The 24,001-nt window shown below is 56.2% G+C and overlaps 2 protein-coding genes across 4 annotated transcripts in view; one reads left to right on the top strand and one right to left on the bottom strand.

The window, feature by feature from the left end:
* Positions 1-5,701, top strand: part of GRTP1 (growth hormone regulated TBC protein 1) — a 16,709-nt gene extending 11,008 nt beyond the window's left edge. For all 3 annotated transcript variants that reach the window (XM_077753945.1, XM_077753946.1, XM_077753947.1), the window contains 3 exons: positions 3,105-3,277; positions 3,354-3,539; positions 5,520-5,701. In XM_077753945.1, coding sequence (XP_077610071.1) covers positions 3,105-3,277; positions 3,354-3,539; positions 5,520-5,609 — 449 coding nt within the window. In that variant the 3' untranslated portion in view covers positions 5,610-5,701. The remainder of the gene's footprint in view (positions 1-3,104; positions 3,278-3,353; positions 3,540-5,519) is intronic.
* A 1,287-nt stretch (positions 5,702-6,988) lies between these two features.
* Positions 6,989-21,616, bottom strand: LAMP1 (lysosomal associated membrane protein 1). The gene is made up of 9 exons (XM_077754013.1): positions 21,538-21,616; positions 19,052-19,245; positions 16,837-17,056; positions 16,567-16,725; positions 10,387-10,571; positions 9,692-9,817; positions 8,621-8,687; positions 8,382-8,552; positions 6,989-7,960 (listed from the first exon to the last, which is right to left on the bottom strand). The coding sequence occupies exons 1-9, from the start codon at positions 21,614-21,616 to the stop codon at positions 7,821-7,823; spliced, it is 1,341 nt and encodes a 446-aa protein (XP_077610139.1). The 3' UTR covers positions 6,989-7,820.
* Positions 21,617-24,001: the final 2,385 nt, after the last annotated feature.

Here is a 24,001-nt window from a genome sequence, read left to right as displayed (position 1 = left end):
GACACACCAGTCCCGCGTGCGTGACAGCTCACTGTCCCAGCTCCTCCCGGGGAGGCGAGCCGCAGGCACGGGGAAATGACGCGGGGTCCGATGGGGCGCTGGCCGAGCCGAGTCCGGAGGCTGAATCACTGCGAGTGTTCGTATCGTGATCGGTTCAGCTCCTTCCCGCAAACACTTGCTGACACTGGTCATATCCGCAGTTGCTCCGCGGCCGGGAAGCTTCAGTGAGTGAAGACGTAGGCGGGACGGGCAGCAGCGGCCACAGCACAGCCCGAAACTGCCACGAGGGGCCCCAGGCTGGCCCTGGAGGGCAGGTGACGACAGAGCCTTGTGTTTTAGCCCCTCAAATGTCCTTTCCTGTCCGCGCGACGTCCCGTCGAACGAACACTGTGGTCAGAACTGCGGGGACAGAGGTGCTGCTGTTGGTCATGGCCACGCGGACCTTTCCCTTGTTTCTTTCCTCGTCACACAGAAGCTGGGAGTCCAGGAGGTGGGACACGGGCCACAGACGCTGAGGGGCCGCCGCCGCCGTGCTGTCCTCCACGCGGCGCAGGCTTCCAGGGTGTGTTCCCACGCAGGGGAGCAAGCACGACAGGGTGAGGACTGGTAAGTCGGGACAGAAGCAGCCGGAAAGACGAGCTGAGATGAAGGCTGCTTCTCTGGAAGATTGATAAGACCGATCTTGGTGGACGGGTACAGAACGAGCGGGTAAGGTACGTGGAAATGGAAAGGGTGCTGGCATCGAAAATCTGTGCAGGTTTTTAAGAATCACAAGAGAATATGAATAAAATGAAGAGAGACCAAGTGGAAAGTTTTGAGAAAAATACTGCCTAATGAAGCTGATTCTGGAGCAAATGGACCGTCGGAAATGGCACCCGTGCAGACATACAAAGTCTCTGAACCTTGAAGGGACAGAGAATCTCTGCGCGCTGTTCACATCCTGCAGAGGACACAGCTCACGTGGGGCTCGCCCTCGAGGATCTGCCGCACGGGCGGATCTCACGGATGAGCTCATGTACGCAAGTCACGCGAGATCGGCCGCTTGGACCTCTGTGGTTTTGGAGCGATGTTCTTGCATCTGAGGAGTTTACCTGGGGAAGCCGGAGAGGCCTGGGGAACGTCGGAGGCTCAGCGTCCTGCCTAACGAGGACACGGCATGGGTACCAGAGGCCAGAGCGCAGAAGTCCTCCTCCGATCTGTGAACCTGTGGGGACTTGGGATGTGAGGTCTGTCGATTAGTCAGGAAAGTAGGCCACTTACCACGTCCTTCCGTGACCCCTGTGCGTGGGAAGCCCTCTTCCTCCTCCGGGGGGATTTAAGATATGCGAAAGAGCAAAACTTTGACACTTAGAAAATTGGGTGAGAACAGCTTCACGATTGCTGCGGACGGAAGAAGGGCCTGAACTAAATTAAAAAAATAGAAAAGATTGACTTAATGTAATTAAAATTAAAAAACTGATTTTGACACAAGACGTCGCCAAGCCAAAAGCATGAAGAGACGGCGTCTTGGACCGCGCAGCCCCCGCGGAGAGGGTCCCTGACTCTGGGTAGAAGCGGCTTGGTCGGAAATAGCTGGAGGCCTGCGCGGCTGAGCCTCAGGAAGGCCCGGTCTCCCAGAGCCACGAGGCGCGGGGACACCCTGGGCTGGCGGCAGCCCACGCGGGATGGGGGTCGCGTTCTGGACACAGACACAGGGTGTCTGCACACACTGAACCTGGCCTCCAGGAGGCTCCTCTGTCCTGTGCTTAGCAGAATGCTGGCTCCTGGATGTGCTTCTGCTCAGACGACCCAGAGGAATGGGGTCAGGGCGCCGGGGCCAGACACGGTGAGGAGGGCGAAGAGGGGGCCCTCGGGGCTCCTGCCCTAGTGACCCCCAGGCCTATGGCATCAGGGTTCAAGTTCGTCGGGTCTATTTTTGGAAGCCGCTGTAAGCCTCTCTGGGGCCAGGAATGAGGCCGCCTTGCTGGGAGCTCAGCAAACCCTCTTAGCGCCCGAGGGCTTAACCCCGGCTGCCCCGGGAGTCACCTGGAGAACTGGGTCGCCTGCCGGATGCTCTGAAGGGACATCAGAGGCTCTTTGCTCCTGTCTCCTCGGGGGCGGGGCCAGGATGTCACTTAGTTTAAGAAGAGAAGATAGATGCAAAATGAGGAGAGGAGCAGGAAAAACTTGCAAAATCCCTGGTATTTAAAAAAATTTTTTTAATGTTTATTCATTTTTGAGAGACAGAATTTTAATCGCAAAAACTATTAAAGTTAATACTTTACTGAACGAAGTAGTTCTCTGGCGGGACAAACGCGCTCCGAGGAGACAGGCCGTCGGCAGTGTCGTGCTCTCTGACCGAGCGCGTGTTCCCGGGCCCGTGGCTGGGAGGAGCGGAGCGGCCGTGAGTTCGCCTCGGTGGGTGTGCTTCCCGTGTCCCCGTGGCCCGGGGCTCTGGGCCACTAACTCGGCTAAGGCATTTCTCCAGCGAAGCCATCGCGCCTCACTGGGAATGACCGGGACGGCTGGGCCTCTCGCTGCCTCTGTCCTGCAGCACTCAGAGGGGTGGAGGCATCCGGCCCCTTCTAGAATCCCGGGAACTGAGCCCTCCAGTGTGGAGACAGCACGCGGGACTGATTCCGAGCGCGAGTCACTGTCAGCACTGTCCCCACGCCTGCCCGTGTCCCGCAACCCTGCTTAGCCAGGCGGTGTGTCCACGGCTGCCGGCCGGCCCTCAGCGAGGGCGCCAGCGCACTCACACTGCTGTGTCCGGCTCCAGAACTTTCCAATCTTCCCTGACCGAAGCTCCGCCCCCCAGCCTGTCCCCAACACCCCCCTCCACCCTGGTGTGGTAGCTCCAGGGCGGCTGGCTTTTGTCTGGCTTTTGTTCGCTGCGCAGGCGCCCTGGGGGATCACCCTCCCTCGCTGTGGGGCTGAGGACTGTTCCACTGGTGCACACGGCACACTTGTCGCAGTTGGGTCCCCCCTTTAGGCTGTGGTGGCACCACTGCCGTGAGCGCGGCTGTGTGAACGTTCCCCGCCTGCACACGCACGGCGCACGCGGTGTGGGAGCCGCCGCCGCCAGGAGGGCTGCTCGGCCACCGCCTGCTGTCCTCCCTGCGCAGATTACTACAGCCCCGCCATGCTGGGCCTGAAGACAGACCAGGAGGTCCTGGGGGAGCTGGTGAGGACCAAGCTGCCGGCGGTGGCGGCCCTGATGGACGGGCACGGCACCCTGTGGACCCTGCTGGTGTCGCGCTGGTTCATCTGCCTGTTTGTGGATGTCCTGCCCGTGGAGGTGAGCGCCGCACGGGCCCCTCGGGACCGGGGCCACACAAGCGCCTCCCGGTGACGCGCTGTGTCTGTGTCCGCAGACGGTGCTCCGGATCTGGGACTGTTTGTTCAACGAGGGATCAAAGATTCTCTTCCGGGTGGCCCTGACCCTGATTAAGCAGCACCAGGCCTTCATTTTGGAAGCCGGCAGTGTGGCGGACATCTGCGAGAGGTTCAAGGAGATCACCAGAGGCGGCTTTGTGACCGAGTGCCACACCTTCATGCAGGTGAGTGTCGGGGCTCCGCTCCTGGTGCATCGGCCTGGCCGGGCTGGGCCGGGCGTGCTGGCGTCCCCAGCCGCCTGCCCCTGGGTCCCTTCTGGGCCTCGCCTGTCCCCATGCTCGGTCCCCGTTGGGCCAGCCCAGGCCCCCAGCGCAGGCTTCCCCTGCAACCAGCGTCTCTGGTCCCAGATTGCTCTCGGTTGCCCCAGCGGGGTCGCGTGTTGTCTGTTGTGTGTCCTGCACCGCAGGGCAGCTTCCTGAAGCCAGAGCCTCCGTGCTGGGTCCCAGGGCTGGGCGCGCTGTATACGTAACTCCAGCGTGCTGAGCGAATGGAGCACGAACTGTACCTGCCAGGCCGCCTGCGGAGGCCGGGAGAGGCCGATTTCGGGCTCTGCTCAGCCCCTGAAACGGTCAGCAATGTAGGCAGGGGCCAGCCGGAGGGTCCCACCTCCCGGCGGAAGCAAGCCCAGGCTCTGCCCGGGAGCCGTGGTGGCTGTCAGGTGTCCAGCGGGCGACATTCTGATGGCAGGACTGCCCTAGGACCCAGGACGCTGGCCACAGTGTGCGACTGGAGCTTCCTCCTGCTGCGGGCAGCGTGGGAGCGTGGGGCGGCCTGGGCGGGGGGAGCCAGGGGTCCGGTTCTAGCCAGACTCGAGGCCGCGTGACGACCAGTCACCAGGGCCGCACGTGTCCTCCGAATGGCGGGCAGGCAAGTGGACATGTGGGCTTGCACCCGGATGCGCTCCGCGGCCTCAACATGGAGGTGGTGACGGGCTGGGGACCGTCAGAGGCCTGCAGCTGACTCGCTCGGCCCCCACAACACCCGCCTGGTCCAGAGCGGGTGGACTTCTCCCTTCAAGCCGCAGACGGCAGGGCCGTGAACCTGGGACGTGGACGAGGCCCTCGCCTGCCTGGTCTGTGCCACCGCTGCCTCCCCACGTGTGACGGGCTCGTCCTCGGTTCTTCGGAGGTTTTCTGTCGTAATGAGATAGGATTCCGTTAACACGGGGTGTCTGCCATGTTCCGGGGTGTCTGCCATGTTCCGGGGTGATGCGGCCATCACCTGTCACCCCCGAGGGCCCCGGTGTCCCACGCCTCCCCTGCCCACCGGTCCGGGTTTGCCTTGTCCGGACGTTTCACGTGCAGCCGCGAATCCACGTGTCGCCCTATCCCGCTGCCTTCCCTCTGCGTGACGCTTTTGGCACTGTCTGGTTCTTAAGTGCCATCGTGCACGTTGGTGGTCACACAGAAGGCGCTGTCTGCGCTAGTGTTTATAAAGTGCCCGAGGCGAGTGGCTGCTGCTCCGCGAGCCTCCCAAGGGAAGCGCTGTGCGTATGGCACAAGCGGCCGTGGCCCTCGGAGAGGGATGTGCCCCTTCCCCCGGGACGTCTACGAAGCTGAACACGGATTTCTGCACTGAAGCGTGGTACCGGCAGCCCGTGCACCAGAGTCCTGTACAAGAACATCTAGAACTTTCTGGAGAGTGAGTGGGGCTCCCTGGAGTTGGTGCCGCAGTCACAGGACTTGATTGACCTCCTTCGGGAGCATAAACACTGCCCAGCCCGGGTGCTGCGTAACAAACACGTGCCTATGGAAGAACGCCTTTATTTTTAAAAAACCCTTTGCACCGCTAGCTTACATTTGGCCTGGTTTGTACCCGTGAACTTCTCAGCAGTAATTATAGAAGTGATTACTGTTAAGTATGCGTGAGAGAGGGGACAGCATGCCCCCCAGCCCCCGGGACATGTCTTCCTCAGCAAAGCCCCCGTTCTCAGCAGACTGGAGTCTGAGACACCCCCCGCCCCAGGTCCCCGTGCTCCAGCCGCTCACCAAGGTTCCCTGGCCCTCGGAGCCACCACAGGACCAGCTCGGCTGCAGGAGCGAGAGGGCCATGCAAGCCCTTACCTGGGGCAGCAGGTGTGGGGGAGGGGGCGGCTGAGCTGAACACCTGTTGCTGGTGTTTTAAAGGAATTCCTTCTGTTCCAGAAAATATTCTCAGAGCCCGGGAGCTTGTCCATGGCCACCATCACCAGGCTTCGCGAGAGCTGCAGGGCCAGGCTGCTGGCGCAGGGCTGACCCAGACCCTGGCCGCTGCCGCGTTTCCAGAGCTGACCGGGGTTTCCTGCTGCTCGGTGCTGGGAGTACTTGACGTCTCTACACTCGTGATTTTTTTTTAAGAGGGATTTAAAATAATGTTCTCTAACTCAATTATGGGCTCTGAAGCTATAAATTTCTAAAAGTGTATTTTTACTTGAGATACTGACCTATAAAATGTTGAGATGTGCATATTTAATAAAGCAGGTGAACACCTCCGAGCTTGTGATTCTCTGTCAGCTCGTTGGCTGAAAATGAAAACCAGAGCCACCACCGTCACTAGTGTTAAGGCCACATTCTCTCTTCCTTTCTGCGGCACGGCATTTACCTTTACGTGAGGTCTGCGCACACGTCATGTGATTTTCTTTAGAGGATAATTCTCAAAACTGGCTTTTGAAGTGATCATGATGCATAAACGTAACGCAGACCGCGGTGTGTACTTAGGGAGCCAAGCAGTCTGGACTTGGGCCCACGAGCGCTCATGCAGCCGCCGTCGCCCTGGATCCCTGGAGGAAGAAGACCCTGCGAGAGCCCCTCTCTCTTCCTGACCCCGACCCTGCCTCCTGGCCCTGATGCGGGGCTGCCAAGAAACCCCGTTGCCTGGGCAGGCTGATGGCAGTGTCTGTGCCATCGCCCCACGTCTGCATCGTACCCCGAAAGGCACCTGGATGACTCCCTTCCAGCCCGGCCGCGGTGGCAATGCCTCCCTCCCCCACGGCCCCAGAGGATGCTGGCCCCGGGGCCGAAGTGCACACACAGCTGCTCTCGTCAGGAGGAAGTGGCGGCTTCGGCGGGTTGCCAGAGCCTGGGGAGTGCCCAAGGCTGCCCCCACGGTGTGGTCAAGTGTGGGGTCACTGGTGTGGGGCCCAGCGAGGCCAGACACACACCAGCCGTGTGGCCCGAGCGCCACTTCTCGGCCGGCAGCTCCGGGTGCGAGTGTGCAGGGGCGGGCTGGGGACGCCTGAGCCCCAGGGCCCCGGCGAGCAGGCTTCAGCCTCCCCCAGAAGGCCCGCGACTCTCGGAAGGCACCGGTCTCTCAAGGAAACAGTGTGGTAAACATTAGGTTCCGGCTCCTGCTCGGAGCGCCCTGCTGGCCGCCTGCTGCTCGCCGGGTGGGGCTGCGGGGCTCCGGGTCGATGCCCACAGTGGGGTCCCCACCGCCCCCCTCCCACTCAGGGGGACCATTCGGTCACCACCAAGGGCCCACCTCCAGACACAACTCCTGTCTCTCGTCTGAGTTCCTGCCCAGACCTACTGCGACACCAGCTCTCCCCAAAAGCTGAGGACACATGTCTGCCACCCACCATGTGTCCCAGAGGCCTCCCGCAAGGGCGGACAGAAGCACGGGGTCCAGACAGAGAAAGAAAGAAAGAGATGTTTTATTAGCATTTGTTACAGCAACGCGTGACGTGAAGGGTCGTCCGTGCACAGCCACCCCAGCAGCAAGTGGGCAGATCGGAGCGTGACACCCAGTATTTACACGAGTGCAGAACAGATCACCCCAGACCTCAGACAGAAGACTGAAAATCACTTTACAAAAAGGTAAATAAAAATAACACCCATTTATCTATTTTAAAAAAGTGCCAGCTTTTGGTGGCAGAGCGCAGAAAGGACCGAAGGACCTGACGCCGCGGGGGCGCTGGTGCCCAAGTACTGAGCTGTGCGCCCGGCGGGGGGCCGGGCCTGTCCTGGCTTCTAACCCTTAATTCAAGCGTTCCGGATTTTCATCTTTTGGGGTCCTTCTGTTTTACGATCTTCTTAAGCACGCCAGCCTGACAACTAGCCAGCCTTCCTCAGTCCTAAGGTCAAGACCAGGGACCCTCCCTTGGCAAGGCTTAAATCTCAGTCAAGAACAAAGAGACCAAACACCAGAATCTTAAAAAGCCAAATAACAGCGGAGCCAGCGCCCATTCAGGAAAGCACTCTTCCCTCCCACCTTAAAGTTCTACTTTGGTAAATATTAACGTTTTAACCATTAGCAAAATATTTAACCCAGTTAGCAAAATTAACACCGTCATTTCAATACTCTTGTGCATAGTAAATGTTGCAAGATGAACTTCACATTGGATAAAGCAGATTTGAAAATCAGTTTGCAAGAAAGTGTGCCTCCTTCAACGCCAATCTAAGCTCGGGGGACGAGCGGAGGCCCTGCGGCGGCGGCGGCAGCAGCGGGCCCGCCCTGTCGCGGCCACGCTAGATGGTCTGGTAGCCCGCGTGGCTCCTCTTCCTGCCAATGAGGTAGGCGATGAGGACGATGAGCACCAGCCCGGCCAGGGCGCCGCCCACGGCGATGGGGATCAGCATGCTGTTCTCGTCCAGCTGGCACTCCTCCACTGTGGGGACACGGGGGGCACGCCGTGCTCGCAGCCACCGTCCCCACACGTGGGCCTCCCCCTCCTCCCCACAGCCTGGCTCCGTTCTAACACAGTCAGGACCTCTGGGCCCTTCCGGACACAACGCACCAGGGGCAGCAGCCCACATCCTGCCTTCCCGGGGTGGGGTGGGGGACATGCCACCCCGTCAAACGACTACCTTTGAGCAAACAGGGCCTTGTGCTCACATCTGTAAGATGCCGGGTCTTTCAAAGGCACGGTGATGCCGGAAGGGGAGTTTGCTCTAAAACTCTCGGAGACTGGGAACGGGGACCCTCACCCTCACCCGCCTCCTTGCAGCCAAGAGATGATCAAATATCCGAACAGAACCAGAGCCTACACACCCCGTGCGGCCTCCAATGCTGTCCCCGACGCTACTCACCAGACCCGAACTTGTCACCCTGCACCTGGAAGGCCTGGACCCACACTTTGAATATATTGACGGAAAAGGCCTCCGTGACCGTCACGCGCTCCTCGGCATTGCACTTGTACGAGTTCCCAAGGGTGGCCTGCAGTGCCCTCAGAGAGCTGTTCGCGGCCTGGAAGGTGGGCTCTGCAAAGGCACGGGAGAGTGAGTGGTCCGGGATGCCTGCGCGGGCGGGCGTGATGTGGGGGCCTTACCTCTGGCGTCAGGAAGAGTCATGTTCAACTGGATTCCTTGTAGGAAAAATCGGCTAGTATTCGGGTCCTTAAAGAGAAGATGACAGTCCCTAAGCACTTGCCAAACTCACATGTTTACGATCAAACCTGAGGGCTCATCTGGGAACACATCTGCCTCCTGGATGTCTAGCTTCAGAGCGAGGCTGTGGAGCATGCAGTCTGCAGTAAAAGGCATCGCATAAATCTTGAGAACACAAAGTTGATTTGTTCCTTCTAGACCTTTTTACAGAATCAGACTCTGCTAAAATAGGGACTGAAGGAGCCATGTTCTAAAAAAGCAAACTTTGGGGTGCCTGGGTGGCTCAGCCTGAGTTGGGTGTCCCACCTCAGCTCAGGTCATGATCTCATGGCTAGTAGGTCTGAGCCTCACGTCGGGCTCTGTGCTGACAGCTCAGAGCCTGGAGCCTGCTTCGGATTCGGTGTCTCCCTCTCTCTCTGCCCCTTCCCTGCTCTGTCTCTCAAAAATAAATAAACGTTAAAAAATAAATAAATAAAATAAAAAGGCAGACTTTTTCCAAATGTTGGAACTTCAGAAACATAACATAAATTTTATTAGGAGAAACCTGACTTTCAATAAGCTCATTTACAGCGCGTATCACATACCGGCGGAGGCCGTTTCTATGTTCCCAGATGGGGACGAAGGGAGGAACCAGGATGCAAGAGGCCGTCCCCGGAAGAAGGGCTGAGGGCAGTGCCCAAGGCGGAGCTGGGCTGAGCGACAGTGGGTACGTGGCAGGTGCCCCCTAACACCTGCTGCATTAAGGACCCAACAGAGGCATCTTTAATGAAAAGGGGGTCGGAGACCAAGGGCCCCGAATGCTGACAGAGGGGCGGGCCAGAAAGCCGACTCCGCGGTGCTCACTGGGGCAGGGCTGTGGGCACCTTCACCAATTCTCTGTCGGGCCAGGGCACCATGTGCTCCGCTCCGCTGCCACCACGTGGGAGCATGAGCGCGGGAGCCGATGGTAGAAGCCATGGTGTGAGGCGGCCTGGACACCAAGTCACGGGGGACGAGCGAACAGGGACCCTCACCAATCCGAACTGGAAGAGCAGAGGATGGACGCTGTCGCTCCGGAGCTCCAGGGTCACCAGCTGGGCGCCGCAGCTACCCCCGGCGCTGGTCTTGTTCGGGTCGATGCTGAACACGCTGGTGACGGTCTGAGGAGGAAAGCAAGCACGTTACCCCAGTTCAATTCCACGCCCCTGAGTCCTCCACACTCAGGAAAAAACAGATGTGATCTCAAAACGACTTCANTTGACAATAAACTATTTGTAAAAAAAAAAAAAAACAAAAACCGACTTCAAGGCTTCTATCATTTTAACCAAAACCAGCAGGAGGAGAACACCCAAAGTTTATACTTGTGCAGATTTCTGGGTTCCAGAACGGTCTTCCCTGCTCCTCCTGGTTGCTACTTTTACAAGAAAACTTTGCTCCCACCACAAGCACCCTCCCTGCCACAGCACACAGAGTCGGTCACCAGGAGGGGCAAAGGAGAAGCGTGACCCTGAACACACAGGCTGGGGTGGCCAAAGCCTAAGCACCACTTAACATTCTCGTGGGGCCAATAAACTCGTCCTGTGAGCGAGCGCCCAGCGACACGGGCCAGACAGAGGACGGCAGCCCTGCTGTGCGCGCCAAGAAGCTGATCACAGGACAGGCCCCGCGACCTGCCCACTCGGGTCACGACGTGAGAGGCGGTGCTCGTGCCCCGGCGCCCCGAGCCTACCGTGTTGTCCCTCTTGCTGTAGGTGACGTTCAGCTGCAGCCCCATGCTGGCCAGCAGGCAGGTCCCGTTGGCGCCGCTCACGTTGTACTTGTGCACCGAGGGGCTCTCCGGCGTGGGGGGCGGCGAGGGGCGGGGCGGCGGCGGCGCAGTGGTTGGGAAAGGCCCGTCTTGCTCACAGCGTGTCTCTGGAGGGAAGAGTGGGAAGGGAGGCAAAGCCTGAGCGCCTCAGAGCCGCCCGCTGGGAGCCCTGTCAGTGTCTGGCCGCCACACCCGCGCAACGGGCTCTCTCGGCCAGCACCCCTCCGGAGGTGCGGGGCAGCGGCCTGCGGTCCCCCAGGGCCGCCTCCACTCCTGCCGCCGCCTCGCGGCTCTACCCGGACTCACAGAGCGTCCCCTTCTGTACGACAAACCTCCTTCCTGTGAAGCACTTACAGCCTGAACCCCGTCACCTGCTGCTCACACACACACACAGTTCAACAGCCTCCACGGGGCTGCACACCAGGCGTGGTGCTGGAGACCACACGGGAGCGGGCGGGGCGCATGCGCACACGCACACAAACGCACACGCGACAAAGATGCGGTATCCACAAGGTGCTTGTGGGAGAGAAGCCCAGGAGGCCCTTACAGGGAGGAGCGTCAGGGGGGCAGTCCCTGAGGGACAGGTCCCATTGGCTGGAGTTATTTGGAGCAAGGTGGGTGGTGAAGGCACCTGCACCCTCATGCAGGGAGAAGGCCCAGGAGGCGTGAGTGAAAATTCCTCGGAAAGACACAACACCCAGGAGTGAGGGAAGCTTGGACAGGACAGGCCTTGGGGGAGGGACATGGTTGGGGGGAGGGGAGAGGGCAGGGGGAGTGAGGGGGGAGGGGGAGGGGAGGGGAGAGGGCACACAGTGTCCCCAGAGGACATGCCCAGGAGTTTAAATGTAACTCAGTCTCAGAACTTGACCCACCATGATTGCTTAGAACAAAAACTTATGTTGAAAATCAAGGCAGACTGAATCCAGAACAAAGACAAATGAACACTCCCGACAGGCGCACACGGAGCTCACTTAGCATCCTCAACACCCACACCCACAGCACTGCAGACCACACCCAGATCAAGCCCTCCGTCCCGCCACCCTGCTCCTGTGGACGGCTGGCAAGTTCAGAAGAGCGTTCACTCGACTTCCGTCCAGCTCCCACCTTTCCGCCGGGCACGGGAGCCGGCTGGCCACAGCCGCCAACGTGGAGCTCATGGGGAAGCTGCTGGAACTTGCTCCACTTTAAAAGGAAGCTTTGCCACCTCCTCCTGGGGAGGTGGGGGCGGGGGAGAAATGAGAAAGGTCAGGCAGGGCTGTGACACAAAAGTGATGCCGCGCTTTGGGAAAGCGCATCCCTCGCCCAGCATGCCTTCACACACTGCAATCATGCATAGTCAAATGCTTTTCTAGACAAAAGGTAAAGATGGACAAAAGGCATGATGGAGTGGGTGTGGCTCTGGGCTCCTGGTGGCAGGGCAGATGTCCCCACCCAGGGTGTGTGGCCACACTGCCCACTCCCCCTCACAGTTGCAGACTAATGTCACAGCCGCACCTTTAAGAAGAGCCTCACCATTGCTTCACCAACGGTTAAGGAACAGGACACCCTTAAATGTGCAAAACCACATCAACAAAGGCAGCCCCCAAATCCGGGCCCAGATGGGAGTGCGCAGGGAAGGGTGGCGAGCACGCAGACACGCTCCGCTGTTCTCACAAAGTGGGGACTGTGAGGTGTCTGCCTGGGAGCATGAACGGTACAGTCAAGTGTAAGGACAAAGCGCCCGTCCCTCCCCCCCTTCCCAAGTGCAGACGGAAAGCCTCCACCCTGAGCGGCCCACCCCCCAGGCGGACGCCGCAGTGAGGAAAGCACACGGAGGGCACTCAAGTGTGGCCAGTGCAACCCGCGGGTGAGGCGGCCCTGGGAAGACCGGGGACCCCAGGAGAGCGCAGGCTGCTTATCCTGCCGGGGCTCCCCTCCTCGTGATTTTCAGAAGCTTCTGGAGGCCCTGAAGGACATGCCAGCAGCTGGCTTTAGGAGCCTCTGAGCTACAGTTACGAGGAGTCTCAGATGGAGCGTGACAAGATCGACTTCAGCACCGGTTCCTTTCCTTTAAGCCACCCTGGCGGTCGCTCCTAAGGGAGAAGTGCTGCCGACCCGGGTGGGAAGTGGGCCCGGGCCGAGCCGCGCTGAAAAGCTCCTGTTCTGGACTTCTGGCGGTCACCGAACCACCGCAGCTGCCCCCGCATCGTGGGAGACAGAGACGAATAAATACGATCCTCTGCTGAGCCATCAGCGCCAGGCGTCGGCGTGGGCCAGGGGCTGGAAATCCGAGTCCCGGGGACGCAGCGTGGACACACGACCCGGGCTGGCTCCACCTCAGCCCCCTGGGACGGCCGCGCCCAGATGACTCCACAGTGATGGCCACATGCCCCTCCTGGACCTCACGGAGAGGCTGTCCTTGGAACCTGCCTCTGCCCATCGAACGGGTGGCAGCCCCGACAGAAGTGCCTCCTTCCTCTGAAGCTGAGCTGAGTCAGCGCCTGAGGTCCCTCAGACGGGGACGTGCACAGAGGCACGGGGACCAAGGCTCCCCCCCCAGGCCCCCTGACAGCACCGACGAGCGAGGCCACAGGAGCCTGGCAGCTCACTCACACTTTCCAGGGGCGTCAGTGCCCAACTCACCGGTTTCTGAAAAGGTGTTCATTTAGCAGTTCTTTATTGTGAATCCAGGAGTAGAACAGACTAGGAGAATATAAAATATACTTAACATATTTGATAAGGATCTTTTCGCTGAAGCTTTCAATTTAGGTGACACCGACCCCCCCAAAAGTGCCTAATAACGAAAGCAATGAAATTAGCACAAGAAGGGATTTAAAAAAAAACAAAAAACAAAAAAACACCAAATGACTCAATTTTAACAGAAATCAAGTATTTTAAACCCAAATGATGCGGTCATGGCGGCTTACGTGCTCCGTTACAACAAATTGCTTGTAAGGAGGATACACGGGTCCTGCTGATCGCAAACCATGTCAGAAACAGCAGCAACAGACAACGGTGGTGCAGGTGGGCCGGGGGGCTCTCCAGAGACCAGACCCCACGTTCACAGGCAGCGGAGTCAAAGCGCACAGCTGGGCTTCATGCACGGCTCAGGCCACGTCAGCAGCTCGGGCTGACCCTTCAACAACACCGGGGGTGCTGACCCCCGTGGGTGAAAACCCATGTCAACTTCAGACTCCCTGAAAACTTATTAAAACCCAACCACTGACCAGAAGGCTTAGCAGCAGCACAGTTAACACCCAACCTGTATCCTACCGGCAAAGGCAGAGAACGATCACGAGACGACACACACAGTTTTGTACTGCGTTTACCAGAAACATCTGTGTGTAAGGGGACCCACACAGCTCACACTGGGCTGTTCGAGGTCTGTTGCAGTACTTTCTGGGGGCGGCTCAGCCCCTGCCCACAGAGCAAGAATTCATTCCAGACCCCCTCCCTGCCCACGTCGCTGCTCCGAGAACTCCCCAATCACTGGGCCTGGACCCAGGCCACTGGAGGACCACATCCCACGAAATAAGACGTCACAAGGGGTGGGGGGGGTGGTGGTGTGTGCATGTTTGTGCAGGGCGGAGGGAGTGGGGAGCTCAGGGCACGGATTTGTTTCTTGCAGACTTCATTTCTTACCACTCCAAGTAAACACTGATCAGGAGTGACCGCAGAGGACGTGACCTGATAGTGACAAGAGCCCAAAAGCCCTATGGGGGACTCAATCCTGTGCAGGGAAGACTGTGCAGACATGCTGTGACCTCACCATGCCCTCCAGCCTACAGAGGGACATGCCAGCTTGTATGTGACACTCTGTGTAACTCGGCAATGACGCTTACCCTCCACTTCCCTGCGGATTCCCTGAGAGAGTACTCTAGTGTCTTTAAAAAGCAGCAAGATTCCTTTCCAAAGCACAGACGTACCCGCAAAGGCAGATTTAACACCAACTGAAAACGAACTTTGATGGGAGGGACGAACACAAGGGGAAGTGGGGATGGGGGCTGAGCTGAGTGACCAAGCTTCAGACGGACAGCTCACAGAACAGAGCAGGTGGCTGCCCACAGCAGGCTCCACGTGGTCCACCCCCAGGTCAGAAGGGCAAGCTCCCAGTGACCCTATGTGGGGCTGGGGCACGAGCCTCTGAGGATTGGAGCTGGGGCTCAGGGGTAGGGACCGCCTCACTTACGCATCGTTCCCACCCAGACTCACACGCAGACATCCTCCGCTGGGAAAGTAACACATGGGGAGTGGACAGTGAGGGGCTGTGTGCGCGTGTGGACAGGGCTATGAGGGAGCTCGATGCTCTCCATTTGACTCTGTAAACCTAAAACTCTTCTGAAAAATAAAGTCTATTTAAAAAAAAAAATTATAAATCTTAAAAAATATTAGCCTTTACGTACTGTCACATCTGATTTTAGGCCGGAAGCTGGAGCCCTGTTCTGGGCACCACACCGCTCAGAGCAGGCCCATCTCTGTGCTCAGCTTTCCAAGAAGAAAAGTCATGAAGGTGAGGAGCTATCCTCTATGGCCAAACTAAGGCCCGGCTAGTAGTGGGGTCATTGCACTATCATTTCCCAATGCCTCCAACGGTTTCTGCTTTTTCCTTTCCGTTCGAGGCCAGAGAGAGAAGAGTGATGTGTAGTGTTGGGGACGAAACGCAGCTACCTGGAGACTCATACCTGCAAGCGTCAGCTACTGAAGCACTTAGCGTGGCTGAAAGCCCCCACAGTCCCTCCTCCACCAGGGGTGTGTGCTAGTGTGCACACCTGGGCCTGCTGACACAGCCCTCACACAGCCAGACAGTGGGGGCACTAGAGAGAGCCAGTCCAGCCACTCTCAAGAGCTGTGCCAGCTCACACAGACCTGCTGTGCACCCTGGGCACTCGCTGCTGCTGGTGTCTTCCCAGGTACACACAGCAAATGTTCTGGACTCTGTGGCTGGCTGGGGTCGTGCACACCCGGTTCTGCCAGTGTGAATGTGAACGCAGCCACAGAAAGAGGTGTGAGAATGAACGTGGCTGTGTTCCAGGGAAACTTTAGTTACGGGCACTGAAACTTGACTTTCATGTAATTTTCATGTGCTCTGAAATGTTCTTTTAATTCTTTTTAACCTTAAATGGATAAACACGGGCACACAGTTAGCTTCCCGGAGGCGGGCTGCATGAGGCAGTGGAGAGCACGCATGCCGCTCGAGGGGCTGTGCCCGACCACGCAAAGGCCCACCCACCCGGCCCACTGGGCCGTCAGCACGGTGGCTCAGTGCCATCTGCCACGCAGCCGGAAGCCACCTGGGGGCTGAGGCCAAACTGCGGGAGCCGCTGCCAAACGGAGGCTCACAGAGGCACGGCCAAACACCGAGAAGGACGTGCAACCTCCCCAAGGCAACCAGGCCCCTCGCCCTTCAGGAAAATGACCATGACCTGCAAGCTGACTGGCAGGACTGGGGAAGAGAACGTTCTTCAGTCCTAGGTGAGCGATCACACTCCTCAACACTCACTCTGAGCCAGGCACTGGCGCTGACAAACACTTGGCATAATTTTCCTTTTTAGCACTAGGACCTTCTAAGACCATTACCTTGACTCTACGAGAGAAGACAAGACGCCGACCACCCTACCCAGGACCACAGAGCCAGGAGGGGTCCGGAGACCACCAGTGGCGCTGAGCTGGCAGGGGCCTCCCGGAGGGGCGATGACACGCCCCCAACCAGCCCCGAACAGCACGCAGGTCCTTCCACCATCTGCCCCTGGGCCCAAGCCAGACGGCGGCAAGCCTAGGTCTTGGTGAAAAGACAGCTGGACTGAACCGGAAGAGAGTCTGTGACCCTGACCTCCACTAGCTTCTCAACCAGGGAAGATTCAGACGGTTTCAACTGCTTTGCCCTTTTACCCTTTTAAAATCAGTGTGTGTCCCACCTCACCTAAAGAGGTCAGTCACCTCCTTTAAAGAGAAAAACATGTTTGGTGGGCAGTTGTAAGGAGTGAGCTGCGCTGAGTCCCCCGCCGCATGAACGCTCACTCACACACGCCTTCGTCAGGCACGGGCTCAAAGCCGCGCCAGCACGCGCTGAGCTGGGCCCGGACCCCGGGGCCGCCGGCAGCAGGGCCAGGAGCAGTGTCCTACCTTCCTTGCTGAAGCTCTTGCCGGCAAGGTACGCCTGGATGGTCGCATCATGGAGCGTGACGGTGACGTTGCGCATGTGGATCTGGTTGTTGCTCACACATCTGTATTTCTTATTTATGTCTGCCCTGATGTCAGTGGCAGACTCCACAGTCTTGATTTCTGTATAAAAAATAAAACCAATTTTTAACTATGTGAAGTACTTAGTTAACATTTTAGACCCTCTTCAACCCGATTTTCTTAACTTTGTAACCGGTCAGGTTTGGTTCTTACCCTTGGAGCTTGCGTTGGGGAAAATCTGTGCGTCAGACAAGTTATAAATGAATCCCATCAACTGAACGCTGTAACGTGTTGCATTTCTCGTGAAATTGAGGGTCAGTCTGTGTCCTCTTCCAAAAGCAATTACGAGACTAGGGACAGACACATTCTCTTTACCACAAGAGCTGCTGCTATTTAATACTGCTGCATCCGGTGGCAGGCTGAAGGTCGCATTCTAGAACAAAGGACACAGACCCAGTCAGAGTGCAGGTCCCTAAAGCGAGTCAGATGTGCCCAAGGAAGCCCTTCAGGGAGCAGACCTGAGCCCCCACCTCAGCTCTGCCTGAGGCTGCTGTGAGCACATTCACTTGCAACATCGATAAAAACACAGGAAAGTCAGTATTACGTGTCAGTACAGACTGAGAAGTAACTAAAGTCTAAGACAAAGCAGACAATTATCCATATAATTAAATCTTCATTGTTAATGTAATTTTAATTTATAGCAGAATTAAAACCAAAGTGATCTTGGTTAACTGAAATAATTCCTACTGGGCTTTATATTTGAAAAAACCATCACTACTTGTTTGCTATAAAAATGTTTTAAGCGCACGTGTCTTTAGCAAACACAACATAAGGAACAAACTTGTCAAATCCTAAGTTGCACACCTGAAGCTAACGTAACATCGAACTGCACTGAAGAAAAGTCTCTTTAGGGGTGCCTGGGGGGCTCAGACGGTTAGCGCCTGACTTCAGCTCAGGCCATGATCTCACAGTTCGTGGGTTCGAGCCCCGCGTGGGGCTCTGTGCTGACAGCTCAGAGCCTGGAGCCTGCTTCGGATTCTGTGTCTCCCTCTCTCTCTGACCCTCCCCCACTCACACTGTCACAAAAAATAAATAAAACATTAAAAAAGAAACTAAAAAAAAAGTCTCTTTAAACAGAGAAAAAGCTGTTTGCTGCAGGACGGTATGAATTCACCATCACAGACAAAACTACAGAACCGCCTGGTGACCCCGGAAATGAGCACGACTGGCCACATGAGCTGCAGCGAAGCTGCTCCCGAGACACGACAGAACTCTGCAAGCTGACAGGCCGCGACCCCATCTGTGGAACATAATTATGTCCAAGTAATATTTAAAAATCCAAACACAAGTATAGTGGTGAGGACAACAGAGGTGTCTGGACAAGTCTCTGTAACTTGAGACGCTCCCACGGGGCGGGGCCTGCCTGCTTCCCTACGGTCTGGAAGCGACCACGGTCACGCGGAGGCGGGCGCACCTGGCAAAGTCTAGAGGCCCCACCGCTGCCCTGTGTGTGGGGACAAAACACTGCCACCATGGAGCTGGGGAAGGGAAAATGGCAGTTTCAACACAAAACTAAAAACAAAAACTGGTTTAGAGACACAATGTGGTTTAGAGCACATGTTAAAAAGCAGTGTGATGTCCACTAATGGGTAACTGAACAAGAAATACAGATGCAGCTTATTTGTCAGAAATCTAATAAATGCAAAAAGCCCTTTCGTCCTGTAGATGTCCAAGTAGTTGGAAAAAAACGAGGGGCACTCCAGGAGAGCTCAGCTTGGAGCACTGCTCAGCTGGTCATGTGCAATTCCAGGAGCCTCGTGGTTTATCCAAAGCAAATTCAACAAATCAAGAACCGCTGTGCCCTGAGCATGAAAGGACATCGGAAAACAGAAATACCAGCAGAGGCTTCACCACGTCAGGCTGACCGACCTAACGCTGCACTGAGACCACAAAAAGTCATCGTGAGGAAAAGTGGGACGACGCTCACATAAAGCTGTGAAGGTAGATGCGCCTGGGGGGGGCTCAGCCAGTTAAGTATCTTGACTCTGACTCAGGTCAGGATCTCATGGTTCGTGAGTTAGAGCCCCGTGTCGGGCTCTGTGCTGACAGCCTAGAGCCTGGAGTCTGCTTCGGATCCTCTGTCCGGCTGTCTGTCTGCCCCTCCCTTGCCTGCAAGCTCTCTCTCGCTCCCCAAAATAAACATTAAAAAAAAATTTCATAAAACTGCAAAAGCAGGGCATAAAATGGTTTATATACCTGACTGCACCTTCAGTATATACAGGAGCACAGGTTACTGATGAACCCAGAAGGATATGGCACAGGGGACTGTGTTACCGTGAGGTCACTTCTCGAACATTTATTTAAAACAGTAAGAGGAAACATCTTCACACACACCACACGCTGCACGAAGGACCCTGGTGCTTCCTACCGTAGGGCCGCTGCTGGTTTCATAGCTGATCACGAAGGCAGCAGAGAAGTTGGCCATGATGCAAGCCGTCCCGTTGCCGTCCGTCACCACAAACGTGGCCGCCGTGCCGTGTATGAGGCCTGCTAACTCCAGGAAAGACAGAAATATCCAAACGTGGTTTCGAAAATACAACTGGGCACTTCTGTGGTCTCTAGCTGTGGCAACAAGGGGCTTTATCAGGAAATACCACTGTGCTTCTTACGAGAACGAGACACGTGGGTTACCGAGGCTGGGCTCCCCTGCGTTGCCTGTCCCGTCCTTCCTAGACACGATTCTGGAAACGTTAACTCTGAACCCACTAGTTGGTCTGCCCATCTGGTCAACAGCTCTTTAATGCCTGATGTCAGGATACTGATGGAGAGGTCACCCCTAGGCACATGTTGCTCCACACTCAGGCCCCAGAGCATCTCTGGAAGATGTGCCAGGGTCCTGGAGCCACAACTCAACCTAAATACTGACCTGCGGAAGCCCACGGGAGAACTGGTGACATCTTTCGCTGTGGTCCTAAACTATTTAAAGGTGGATCTCTCGTTACTCCTCATGGGCCGCTGGTGCAGCAAGAAAAGCTACAGATTCACAGATCCGAGCCCTTTGCCCAATTTCAGAAAGGTCTTAAAAAACAGTGATTCGGCTGAACCTGGACTTGGCCGTGCAACGTCAGGACATTCAACCTGTCTAGGCAGGGCTGCCATATCCCAGAAGGCAGGGACAGATTCAACAGCGATGGTGGCTAACTACATCCTCTTCGAATTCTCAGGGCCTGGGCCAACTCTAGTTTCTTGATGTCCTACAGCTCTGATGGCTTTAGCAGCAAGTGGAATCTGACCACTGTGGTAGAGCGGAGGTAATTTTTCCAAGCCACACATGTTAGTACGTTGTTCTTCTACAGAAGGGCAAAAATAGGTGTTTTCACTAGTTCTGAAGCCAAAGAGCTGTCTACCACCATAGGGCTCAGAAGCGATGTGCCCTCCCTCCAGTGACAGGTCAGTCGGTCCCTGCACATCCTCTCCCTGTGCTCCAACCACTCCAGGCATTCATGGGACACAAGCACATTTTGAAGACATACACTCAGTACACTCTTCAATTAACTTGTCATTCTACAATCCCTGCCCCCAGAAAAGTAAATGAGTCTAACGAACCCAATTTATTTCACCCTTGGGACTTTCACAAAATAAAATCTTTAAAGTCAACTACTATTTTTTGCACAAGGCAAAAAGTAGCCAGAAACCCGACGTCCCTTCCCATAAGTTTCTGGTACAGGAAATACCAAAATCTAGGTTCACAAGAAGCTTCTGCAAGAGAAAGCAGCAAACTATGGCAAACAAGGAACCTGTGCAGTTTTTGTCTGTTTTGCAAATTTTAACCTCTGCTCCAGAAAACTCAGGTAAGACTACACTAAGACAACTCCGATAAATGAATCTCCATTGTAAAACCTAGAGAAAATTCCACGGCTTGTCGTTAATTCAGTAAAGGCTTTTAAACAGAGAGAAAGCATCCCCATGCCTTTGGAGAGGGGTGGGTTAAGGGCACCAGCAGTTCAGAGGCCAGCAAGGCTCGGCAGGCGGAAGCAAGCGTGCGACGGACGCTGCCCCAGACCGTGAGCGCGCAGCTGCCGCCTGCCCCGGGGCAAGGCTCCTGCGGGCCTGAGATGCCCTCCCGCGGCGGTGGCTCTGGCCTGGATGCCGGAGGGTCCTATGTGACCGCGCATGCCACAGACAGGGCAGGCGGCTGCCTCTCATGGGAACAAACACACAGCAGTTCTAACCAAGCTGCGCTTCCAGAAGTCTGTTCCTGAAGCCATTAACACACTTTCTACCAACTCAAAGCACTTCATTAGGAAATACTTCACATTCAATAACTTTTCATTCACTAAACGTTTTTCACTTAGTAAATACGCTGAGGGTATGAACTTTCAAAGTAAAAACAAGTATTACAAAAACAAGTTTAAAGTAAGGTTTACCAACACTAGATACCCACAATCATTCTGGAGAGGCCCAGAAATTTTCAATTACTAAAACAAGAAACTTTACCCTCAAAGCCAAATGTTGGTCAGGAGAAAAAGGTCTCCAGGAGCATTCGAACATACACGTACGAGAGAAATACACACTGTCAGAAGTTGTGTGTGTCCCCCTCGAAAGCTCCCTGGACTGTGGGCAACTGCTGGCCTCCAGCGGGCTACACGGCACAGACTCGGTCACGTCTCCCGGGACCATACAAAGGGGTCGCTTCGGCCTATTCCTTCCAAGCACCCCCACTGGCAAGAACGCCATCCTCTAACACGGGTGCAGCTGCGGGAAGCGCGTCTGCTGCAGACTCTGCCGCTCACCAGCTGTGTGACGGGGCCAGCGACAATCGCTGCCCTCAGTTTATGTGCCTGTGAACTGGAACAAGCGTGCTGACCCCTTGGGGCCATCAGAGCATCAGACGGGCCGGTGCACACACAGCACACTGAAGAGGGCAGTAGCGCCGGCTCTGCTGCTCGATGACGGGAAACACAGCTGTACAGACCTCATCCATCAAGTTCATCGCTACACCCCCAGGGCCAGACAGGGAATATCAAATAAGTTATGTTATTTAACAAGCACTAGTAATTCACGTGCTACGTGCCAGGTCCCGCACCAAGCACTTGGCAGCTAATCCAATGATCGTGGCAGCCTTAATAGGTAAACGCTGCTGTGATTCCCTTTCACAGCTATGGAGACTAAGGGACAGGGACCTAACTGGCTCAAGGTCACACAGCCAGGGAGTGCTGAGCAATCGGGAACTGAACGCCAACACTTGCTGAGTGAGCGAATAAGTTTCAAATGACAAAACGCTCATTTTTGAAATGAAAGAGGCTGCCAACCAAAGGAACAAGTCAATACATTTCTTCACTAAAATTTTTGTTAAGAAATACTTCCTACTTTGTCTTGGCTTGATTCTTTCAAATCCAGTATTTTTCTTTTTAATCAGTGATACATAATCATCTATGACTAAAGGAAGAAGGAAAGGACGACCAAGGTTCCTTCCCACACACCAAATCACAACCTGGAGAGGCAGGCCACGAGCACGGACACTTCCAAGGCACCGACACGCACGTGTGGTTAGGGACCAGCGCTGCAGAACAGAGTCTAGGCAAGTACTGAGCACTCACTATGTGTGAGGCCCAAGATGGGCTCAGATGAGGAAGGGAGATACATGGGGAAACATCACAGCACAACTGGAACATTCTAATAAAAGCTCACGCCATGCATGCGTGTAGCCACGTCCCGTGGATGCAGAGAGAAGGCAGGACCGATACTGCCTGGGACGCGTCTAACAACAGAAAATCAAAATCATAGGCCTCGAACATTTTGATCTCAAATATTGTTAAGAAGTTGGCCACCAACCCGAGGAACTAACAAACTCCCACAATCAAGAGTCATGTTAATTAGAGTAAGCGACAGTTCTTCATTTGGAAAGGGGAAGGAAGTCATCTCGTTGGCATCAGTGGTTTAAAGAGTCCCATTATGCAAGTGTCAGACGGTTTCAGTCCACCCCGCTCTATGCTTTCTACCACGTAGTCAAACACAAAAGCAGCTTTAAGAAATGTCTAATTATCAACGAAGGAGGAATTAGTAATTCGAAGTCTGAAATACGTTTTTGGGACAAAAAGATGCTTTCTGATAAAACTGCATCAAAATAAATCCAAATTAATATACCTTTCCTAGAAAGTTGGATCTTAACTGAATATGAAACTTAAAAGGATACCGTGTGGCAGGCATCTTACACTGCTAAGGTTCAGGACACTCCCATGCAAGGAGATGCAGAGAACCAATGACGTTTCTCTGCTCTCTGAGGGCGAGCCCTTAGGAAGAAGCCGCTGAACGCTGCCGGCCTACGTGACAAAACCTGTTCCACCGACTCCTCCTGTGACTCCTCCACCCACCAGGGAAGGCCACTGCGTTGAGGGTCCCTTCCGAATACGGTCAGCCCTCTGGCTATTCATGCAGCTCAAAGAACTCATTTTACACAACAGGCCAACAGAAACGTGAAACCCAAACCCACCCATTCACAGGGACACAGGTTGGAGCAGGGGGAGGCAGAGTTCAGGAGGCCGGGGCAGGTATGCACCCTCACGTGCGTCCACAGCGACCTCACTCCTGCGAGCTCCCAGGTGTCTTCTGGATTGTGTTTCATACTCTGCCTTTCGGACGCTCTCCCTGTGCTGACTGGGAGTGGGGCGACACGGGGTGCGGCAGAGAGAGGTTCACCAAGGGCATCTGAACACACTTAAGAGACAGCGCATACACATTCCGTTCTTGGGAGACCAGAAAATTGGAACAGAATCCCTCACTCACACACCGGGCACCCCCGACTGCTCGGAGATCTGCACTGTCGGGGCCCCGCGTTTCGACTCGGGGACGGGGCGGCGGCCCCACGACCCCCCGCTATAGAGGGGCACCGGCGGCGCGCGGCCGCGGCCTAGCCCTGCCCACGTCTCCTCTCCAGCACGGGCGCCCCTCAACGTTTACGGGGAACGCGGGCCATTCCGACAGAAGGGTAAGTTCGCAGCACCAGAAGCGCGAGCACTCCAAGCCGCACCGGGCGGGGGCCAGCTGAAGCCCGAGCCGTGTTCGGAAAGGCGGGAGCGACGCGCCGCCCTACTCCCTGCTCTCTCCTCGGTGGGAGCCGTACGGCCCGGGCGGGGCGGGGGGCGGAGGGACCACGCAGGTCCTGCCGCCTCGGGCCGCACAGCTTCGCTCGGCCCTCCGTGGATAAACCACAGCCGTCCCGAAACCAACCAACCACTAATTTCCAAGTTAACACCCTGAGAACGAGTTCAGTGACCCGAGAGCGGAACCGGCCTTCGGCTGACATCTCGACCCAACTCAAGCCGCGGCCAGAGGGCTCCCGGCCCGGCCCCCGGGTGCCGCCCCCCCCCGGGGCGGG

The sequence above is a fragment of the Crocuta crocuta genome, unplaced genomic scaffold (genome assembly GCF_008692635.1).
Source record: "Crocuta crocuta isolate KB4526 unplaced genomic scaffold, BGI_CrCroc_1.0 scaffold31, whole genome shotgun sequence".
NCBI classification, from domain to species: Eukaryota; Metazoa; Chordata; class Mammalia; order Carnivora; family Hyaenidae; genus Crocuta; species Crocuta crocuta.
Note: the sequence above shows the minus strand (reverse complement) of the source record. Positions and strands in the feature narration are given on the sequence as shown.

Excerpts from the sequence above, each read along its gene's own strand:
- LAMP1 (XM_077754013.1), bottom strand. The coding sequence starts at position 21,616 with ATGAACTTGATGGATGAGGTCTGTACAGCTGTGTTTCCCGTCATCGAG. Across the intron at positions 16,726-16,836 it reads CCCCAACGCAAGCTCCAAGG|AAATCAAGACTGTGGAGTCT; the intron begins GTAAGAACCAAA and ends TTTTTTATACAG. Across the intron at positions 10,572-16,566 it reads CAAGAGCTTCAGCAAGGAAG|AGACACGCTGTGAGCAAGAC; the intron begins GTAGGACACTGC and ends TCTTCCCTCCAG.